At 43.1% G+C, this 8,574-nt stretch overlaps 1 protein-coding gene across 4 annotated transcripts; it reads right to left on the bottom strand.

The window, feature by feature from the left end:
- Positions 1–1,534: 1,534 nt before the first annotated feature.
- serbp1a (SERPINE1 mRNA binding protein 1a) lies at positions 1,535–8,191 on the bottom strand. 4 transcript variants are annotated; one of them, XM_061737818.1, is made up of 9 exons: positions 7,821–8,191; positions 6,484–6,667; positions 5,339–5,479; positions 5,134–5,205; positions 4,880–4,954; positions 4,512–4,683; positions 3,418–3,465; positions 3,095–3,307; positions 1,535–2,927 (listed from the first exon to the last, which is right to left on the bottom strand). In XM_061737818.1, the coding sequence occupies exons 1-9, from the start codon at positions 8,080–8,082 to the stop codon at positions 2,871–2,873; spliced, it is 1,224 nt and encodes a 407-aa protein (XP_061593802.1). In that variant the 5' UTR covers positions 8,083–8,191; the 3' UTR covers positions 1,535–2,870. The 4 variants fall into 4 exon arrangements, with proteins under 4 accessions (XP_061593802.1, XP_061593804.1, XP_061593803.1 ...); XM_061737820.1 differs by having other exon boundaries at positions 5,134–5,202; XM_061737819.1 differs by having other exon boundaries at positions 4,512–4,680; positions 7,821–8,190.
- Between the last annotated feature and the right edge of the window lie 383 nt (positions 8,192–8,574).

Below are 8,574 nucleotides of genomic sequence, written 5' to 3'. Positions count from 1 at the left end.
TTTTGTCCTTTTTGCAACCAAACGTCTCAACTTTCGCTTCACCAGTCCAGAACACTTCCCCAGTAGCATCATTCAACTTCTACTGCTGTGGAACTAGGTGCCCCACGCCCTTGTAGCTGCATGACCGCCTCGTCCTACTGAAGCATTTCATCAGTCCACTAATATGAACAATAAACTCAAACTGCAAGCATCTTTTATCAAAGTAGCTAAAAACCACACCTTCAATTATACTGGACTTAAGGCATGGAAAGAACCTACTCTAATTAGTTTTTTGTTTTAATAAAGAAACAGTGGGTTCGTGAATGTTTAATGAGCGCTCTCATTAAAAATGCAAAAAGAAAAAAAGGGCATACAGTGACGTTAAGATCTGACCACATTTTTTGAGGATTCAATGCAGGAAAAAACAGTTCCCAAAGTCCCATAGTTTGTCTTGCTGTGGTACGTTCAGATGCTGGATGTCATCAGGAATTTTTTGCTACTCTCATTGAGCACTCAAATACTTTCTTGTTCATGCAATCGAGTGAAATGCATTAAATGTGCAGATTTATTACAGGAGCTTAAGGTACTGTTCACCATCAACTTGTAGAAAATGGAAAAGTGCTTTAAACATGGCGTTATCATTGTCATGACTTTGTGGCTATTTTGTTGATCTTTTTTACACAACTACCTCAGTATAGTACCAAAAATAATGGATGGCAGTTCTGAAGCCAACAGCTTGTGCAGGCCAGAGGCGTACAACCTAGTTAACCTGATAGCTGAGCAGTGAAAAAAATAACTACTGGATACATCAAATGTCCAGGTAGATTCATGTCTAACTCAACCCTTAATTCAAAAATACAAATCTGATTGAAAATGGGACAGACTTGGTGCTATTGGGCCAGTGAACCTCCATGCAGTGGCTGTAAATAACAGACCAGAACATGTATCGATGATGAATCCATGAACCCTCGTCTTTTTCAATCTCCAGAATCTGGAAGAGGTCGTGGTGGCCGTTTCTAGTTGAGCACTGGAGGGACGGGAGGAGAAAGCTCTATGTTCATCTTTAAGTGGAGTACAGACCATCGCCTTTTTGGGAGCCAGTACCGCCATAAAAAGGAGATCCACTTGCTGCACTAATGATTCTTCCATTTACACTTTATTGGAGAACCAAAAACATTTTCAAAAAGGCTAAAAATCTCTGAACTTCTCAGTTCCTCAGTGTCACTTTTCATGCACATGGGTTCATCGCCTTCAAGGAGTTTAGACCACCATCGAACCATTTCGTACCCTCCACAGCCTGTACATCATGTAACTCAGTTCATGCCTCGTTTGAAGCACATCTGATGTGTAACAGGAGTCAAACTATCAGCAAGATGCATCTTATTTCTAGTCCCCCCCCCCACCCAAAAACAGAAAAGAAAAAAATCTTGTATATAAAAACAGCCTCATGTGAGTATCACCTGCGCAATAGATTTACCAGAGATGATGTTTGGACATATACTGGACTAATATACAGACATCAGGGGAAGGAAAAAAAATTTGACAGTGCGAAAAGTTTGTCGACCACCTTTATTTACCGACAGAGGTCTAATAGCAGGGCTAGATTTCACACATTTGTAAAGCACTTCAGCTGTTCCATACAATGGACAACTGTATTTCTTTCAGAGCGATTATGCAGTGATACCACTGTGGAAGCTACGGAGCAAGCCAACAGTGAAGGAAAATACCAGCGAAGAACAGACTGCTGAAACAAACTGAAGCTGGGCTGAGTCTATACCTGTGGGAGGATGCTTGAGTGGAGTGTGTAAACAATCGAAGAGGGTCTGAGGGCTTCCAGAAGTCTTCAGCCACATCTCAGCTGTGTAAGAACACTTCCTCTCCTCATCGCCAAAGTAAAAAAATAATAATAAAAAAAAAAGGAAATGGCATTTATTGACCTGCACATGGATAACTGTCAGATGAAATTGGGAAGGAGGAAGAAACAATTGCAAAATTCACCTCTAATAAGAATCAGAAAATATGGACACTAGCTTTCCACGTCAAATCAGTCCATTTGACAAGTCTTGGGATGAAATTTCAAAAGGAGCACGTATGTTTTCCTCCAAAACAACTAAATGGTGCCCCTTTAGAACATTTCTATAGAAAAGAACCCTAGGTTGGGATTTGGGTGCCGTTTCCTCTAAACATTGAAATGTAGGCGGCATCTCCTGATCAAAGCGTGTCCCATTTGCACCATGTGAAATACAGTCTCTGAAAGAATTTATGAAAATAGTTAAGATCTACAGGCGGAAGATCATACAAGAATAGACCTTCTGTATAAAATATAAAACAATAACCCAGTGCTGAAGGAGGAGGGAAAAACTAAACAAAAAAAAACCAAAGCTCAATGAGTGAAGCTGCAACTTCAGAAATACCTGGTGTGGCAGACCGTACTGGCTCGGGTGGGAGCTCCTCAGTGCCTATTTTAAAACGAGCAAGCATTGGCACACACCATGCTAAAAAGATACTGTTATGCTTACATTTCAAAATGCGTATTTTCAAGCAGCAATTACAAAACTTTATCAATGGACAATGCATAAACTCTGAAAAAAATACTGTATGAAAACATCCCTGCTACTTAGTTTCCGAGTACAAAACCTCTACCAATAAGTCGCTCCAGAGTAGCAAGAAGTCCTTTTTGTTTGTTTTTTTGTTGTTTTTTTTTTTTAATTTTGTTGTTTTTTTACCATCTTTGTTTTGTTTTTGTTGGTTAAAACTCAGTCCTCACAGAGTGTCATATTTATGACAGTCTTCTCCATCATTTCTCTTTGCTGAAGGATCCAGGAACATGCAAGCCTCGTAGTGGAGGTGCTCAGGAGGCTCCTGTAGACCTGAGGGTTAGCAGCCGGGGCTTAGGCCAGGGCTGGGAAGGCCTCCGGGTCGTCCACGTTGGGCACGGATCCAGGTGGCTGGTGGAGAAAGTAATGAATTGGGATGAGGGAGGGATTTTTGGAAAGTTGCTTTGGGGGGACGACGACGACGACACAGTACGGTAGTAGTAATATTTATAATGCCAAAACTCAACATATATACTGGTAAAAATTCCTGAGCATTTTTGTCTTTTTAAATAACGTACCTTGTCGCTCCTTGGAGCACGGACAGGCCTAGTGGTTTCACCTCCACCTCCACCTCCACCAGCTCCAGCTCCACCTCGGCCGCCACGGCCTCCCCGGCCGCCACGCGGACCACCGCGTCCACGCCCTGGACGGCCCAAATCTCCGAAGTTTATCTCCAGCTGGGATGTGATATCATTTGCTGGTTTCCGGAAGTGGTGTTCATCATCTAGTTGCTTTACGAAAATAAGAGAATCCAAGTTTAGTTACAAACTTCTATGCATGTCCAAACGGTATTTATTTTTATAACAATGAATAGTCGAGTTCAGGTGTGTTGCGACATTACCTTGGGTTCCTCAATCTCCGGCTCAATCAGATCTTGACTCTTAACAGGCTATGGACAAAACAGCAGATAGTTTGAACATTAAAAAGTGAAGTGTTGTGCAAAATCCAACATAGACTGGATAAAAGCAATGATGCAGAACATCTCTCCGATCTACATGATAAAGTTATATTAATTATTTTTGATGCACAAAACTCAAATGCTTACCATAACATTAACATAAAAATTAATCCAAATGACATTTGTTGTGGTTTGATGCTATATAAATAAAGTCTAAAGTGTGAAAAATGTTGAGTCTAGTAGGTACACGTGACTCGACTTGAATTTAACTCCAAAAACTGCCCTTGACTTCAAACAAATGTGCTTTATTTACATTTGAATGTTTAGACTACCGATTCAGTCTGGACTGCAAACCAATGCCTTCCTGCAAATATATAAATCAGCAGCTGGTGCTAGGAACATAACAAAACCAAAGTTGATGGGTTTTTCTTTGCCCCGAGACCAAGGATGGGTGGAGACAGTGAGTGGGCTTACAAAGATGTGAGTGGAGCATCCATCACGTACATGGATCAATACTCTATTTAAAGTGTGTGTAGACTCCAGCTGCTTGGAGTATCAACAGTAAGGTAGCTGTGTGTACAGAGCATATGAATGCTGCTCCTGGAGAGCTTTTGCCATGGCAACAAGCTTTTATAAAGCCGACCTGTCATTTATAAAATCCAGTGATCTGAGTTAAAAAAACAAACCAAAAACCAGCTGGCATTAGTAAGATACTGAACACTGTTACAAGCTGAGGACAAATGTTGTACTACACAGTGCATCAGACTGGATTCACACACCAACTGCTGCACATAAGTGAGTTTCACAAGTAAAAAATGAATCACAAGGGACATTACTTACTTTTGGGGAATTAAAATTCACTCTGACTAAGCTTTAATATATTCAAACATCACCTGCCTTTTGGACACATGCTACAGTGTTTTAATAGGAAGTTGAGCTTGTTCTTTTCTGACATACAGAAACACTAAAAGATGTGCGCCTATCTCAATAATTTTAAAAGGTATTAACTTAAGAGTAGAACTTTAGTTTTAACTTACAGTCGTCTTGGACTTGTGAAGCACGAATCCTTTGTTCCAATCAGCTCCTTCGTTGGCCTTACGGATGTTGAACTCCACCTTGGCCCGTTCCTTGTCCTGCACGGCTTTCCATTCATCCAGAGTCATCTCCTTGGGGCCTTCTTCCTTCACTTCCTCAACTTCATTCTCCCTTCAACACGTCAGAAAATTTTGATGTAATTACCGTTTAATATAAATCCAAAACCAGCATGCGTCTTCTTGGCCACAAAGGCCCGGAATTTGTTCAAACAACATTAGTATTCCAAGTTAAATTAAATATTAGTAAAATGTCAGTACAGAATAATAAAATCTCATTAGGTCAAAAGCATGTAAACCAAATGAGAACTTACTTGTTCTCAGAATCAGCAGGCGGATGCTCCTCTCCTTCAGGGTTCTCCTCAGTGGCGTTAGATTGGTCGAGCTCACTGGCAACAAAAAAAAAACCACCATCAACGTTAATTTTCTGTATACCAGGCATTTAACCTGTATATTTAGAGACGGTCTTATGAACGCATCGATTTATGTTCTTATGCAAACATGGTGCAAAGTTCTGATCCATGGTAAAATATGCAAATTAGGGCATGTTGCACATGAAACAACTCACTTTATATCATCCTTGACAGTGCCCCAGTTGTGAGATCCACTTCCACCTCGCTTTTCTTCACCTTTCAGACTACTGAAACAACATTTGCTTTAGCTCATACAATCACATAAACATTGCACTCACACACACAAAAAGGTCTGGAGAAAACCTGGCGTACATCAAAACAGAGGCTTTCATGTGATTTGAGAGTTGAAAAAGTACTTACGATCTGTCGCTGCCACTGTGCCGGTCAAATTCACGTTTTCCTCGAGAATCAAAGCCATCGCTGCGTCCCATGCCACGCCCTCTGCCTCCGCGGGCCCCCCTGCTACCACCACGGCCCCTCATTGGCCTATCACCGATGGGCCTGAAGAGATGGGTAAAAAGATCATTAGGAAGGTGCAAGATTTATGTATTTCACTTATATTTTTATACACAAAGTAAACAAAATGTGCATATGCGTGGTTTTGGCTTTTACAAGGCCTATCCTGAATAATCTTAATTATGGCTGCTTGGCAGCATCAGAAACAAGATATTAACAATAGATGCACTAATGACGTGAGCTGAAATGGTAAATATACTAGCCAACACTTAATTTAAATCCAGTTGTTGCAGAGGAACATCCAGGACCATCCGAGCAGAGTATTTACTCTCCTTTTAATTTGGTTTTACTCTTTAAACATTGATGACATACATTTTTGGCTCTTAAGCTGCTAAATCCTTAATTACATTTACCCATTAGTTGGTAATTGTGTCTGTTGAGTTACATATAACTAATGAATTATAATTTATATATATGTATATGTATATAAAAATTAATTGACTCAAATATTTGTTCACTTGATGGACATTTGGTTTTGAATTTGGTTATCCAGATAACAGCCAGATGAAGAGCTGTCATTCACTGGCAGTTGTGATCGTCACCTGCAGAAATGCTTCAGTTCATTTTAGCTGTTAAGAGGATGACAGCATGCTAATGATCTCAGCTCTGAGGCAACTGAGCGATAACAGGTTGGCACACTGCTTCCCCACTCCCCTTTATTCACTGCAAAAGTTTATTTTTCATTGACAAATTATATTCAATCTGATACACTTCTGGTGTGAACTCCTCTGTCTGGTCATAACTCGTTTGCTCTCTGGCTTCTCTCCAGACCGGGAGTGTGGGAGGACTTCCCTTGTTCAAATTCAAGCTCCACTTGAAGCTACAGACTCCATAAAAATAGTAGTTGGGTAAATCCTTGCGACTGGACTAAATTTGTGTTGACATTTTCCACATCTAGGAGGTAGAAAATGCGACTTCGTCCTCATCATACTCATAATTGCTTTTAGATTTAAATGCACAGATGCCGCACAGATGCCGATAAAACTTACTTCTCCACTGAGAATTCTCCGCCCTCGGGCTTCTCGCCACCCTCACCGACGGGTCTCTCGAAACGACGAGGTGGCCGCCTGTCCACAGGTCGTCTGTCTGCTGGGGGACGCCCCTCCCCCTGGCTGCCTGGAGCTCTGAAGCCTTCACCCTCTGGCTTCCGGCCCATTCTCCTCATGCCGGGACCTAGGATTGACCACAACAGAGTTGGATAACCGGTAACACTGACACAACAAGAGTCATAGCAGAGCCCCAGAAAAAAAAAGAAAAAAAAAAAAGGGATTGTTCTGTTTAAATGGAGCAGGTAATTCAAATTAACATGCAAAGACAAAAGGCCACTGGTCCACTGATTCAGTACAAGTTACTGTCAGGTGAGTGGAACATATTCATGGTTTTTCTATCATTATTACTCATTACACACATCTGGTTACATGTACCATTATTAATAACCCATATAAGATGGTAAATTCTGAAGTTAAGTGTGGTGACCTCTTAGATCACAGATCATCACACCAATATTATTTCACTCTACTGGGCACATGGCTGGCTGCCACTGACCCGGTATCACACAAGTCCCACCCATTGACTAAGTCACCAGATACCAAAATAGACTTTCTCCACTACAGAGCAGCAGCTGGTTGCACCACAGTCAGTGCACCTGTCTCATCTTTTCTCAAGCCGATATAAACCCACATGGCTGCCTGGCGTGATGATCAAACTAAATGCATCCATGTCAATATTTATCTGAGCCAATTATTTGAATAAAAGGTGCTGTACTGTGTTTTTAACAACCAGTGATAAAGCCTAATGTGTGCTGTGGACCAGCGTGGGCCCGCATGTCTGGTAGTGAATCCACCCCACATGAAATGGGGACTGGGTCCTGCATGCTCCGCATTGTGCTGTGGGAACCAGCAGTGTGCAGATTATTGCTCATTAACACGCCCCGTACTACGAAGGCCACGAGGTTGAACCCCCGAGCTGCTGCTGCTCCTAAAGTCTGGGAACAAAAAGAAAATCATCCAAACACACAAACATGTTTCCCGCGGGACACCGGCCCGGGCACGTGTCTGGGGCTCTGCTGCCACACTTCCGCCGATTTAAACGACAATTTGGTGTCGATTTCGGGGTGAAGGCAGCAAACTAGTGATTTTTTTTTGTCCCATGTGCTGCAAGGCCCGGGTTAGATCCCCGGGACTCTGGTAGCAGGGTGCCCCGGGGACAGGCGCCCGCCGGCGGCCACGAGGACCTCATGTCGCGGCGCCTCACCCGCCGCCAGGACGGCAGCTTAGCCTCTTAGCTCTGGCTCAGCTACCGCTGCTGGAGGAGTTTAAATGCTTACCATCTTTTTTGAGCGGGACTGGCGCCTGGGTCTCCTCCTTCTTGTCGGCCAGCGGGGTCTTTCTGTCCTTCTGGGACTCTTTGCGGACGTGCTTGGCCGCCTGCGCGGCGGTCTTGGCGGCGCCAGCAGCGGCGGCAGCCTCCTTCTTCTTCTTCACCTCGGCCTGCTTCAGCAGCTCGAACGGGTCCGACTCGTCGTCAAATAACTGGTCGAACCGATTGGTTATGGCACAGCCAAACCCTTCTTGCATTTGTCCGGGCATGATGGCGCCCCTTCAGCAGGATTTTCCTCCGATTCTACGAGGCTTGGTGCGAACACTTCGCTAGATGAAGCCACAAGATGGCTGGGAAAGGACCCTCTTCTCTTCCGGCACGGTTAACATCCGGGACTTTCGCGTTTTGCGCGGGTGGGAGGTGTAGTTTTTTTTAACGGCTTCGGTTACGGAGTGGATGCGCGGAAGAACTCAACTACCCACAATGCCACAGCGGCTGATGCTGCTGGTCGCAAAAAAAAAAGCAAAAGCATGGTTGCCCCGGTTTGCACCTTGTGCTCTTGTTTTGACCAGTTTTGGCTGTTACAATGGTTGTCTTCAACAGTTCAAGCTGAATTAGGCTTCGATGTTTCTCTTGGCTTGTTTTCCCACTGATGTAATCTATAAGAACATTTCAGGTGGTTTAAAATATAGACTTTAGAGTAAGGAATACAACAATGACCTCAAAAACCTACAAGAAAAAGGGAGAAAAAGCTCAAGGCC

The sequence above is a fragment of the Cololabis saira genome, chromosome 13 (genome assembly GCF_033807715.1).
Source record: "Cololabis saira isolate AMF1-May2022 chromosome 13, fColSai1.1, whole genome shotgun sequence".
NCBI lineage: Eukaryota > Metazoa > Chordata > Actinopteri > Beloniformes > Belonidae > Cololabis > Cololabis saira.
Note: the sequence above shows the minus strand (reverse complement) of the source record. Positions and strands in the feature narration are given on the sequence as shown.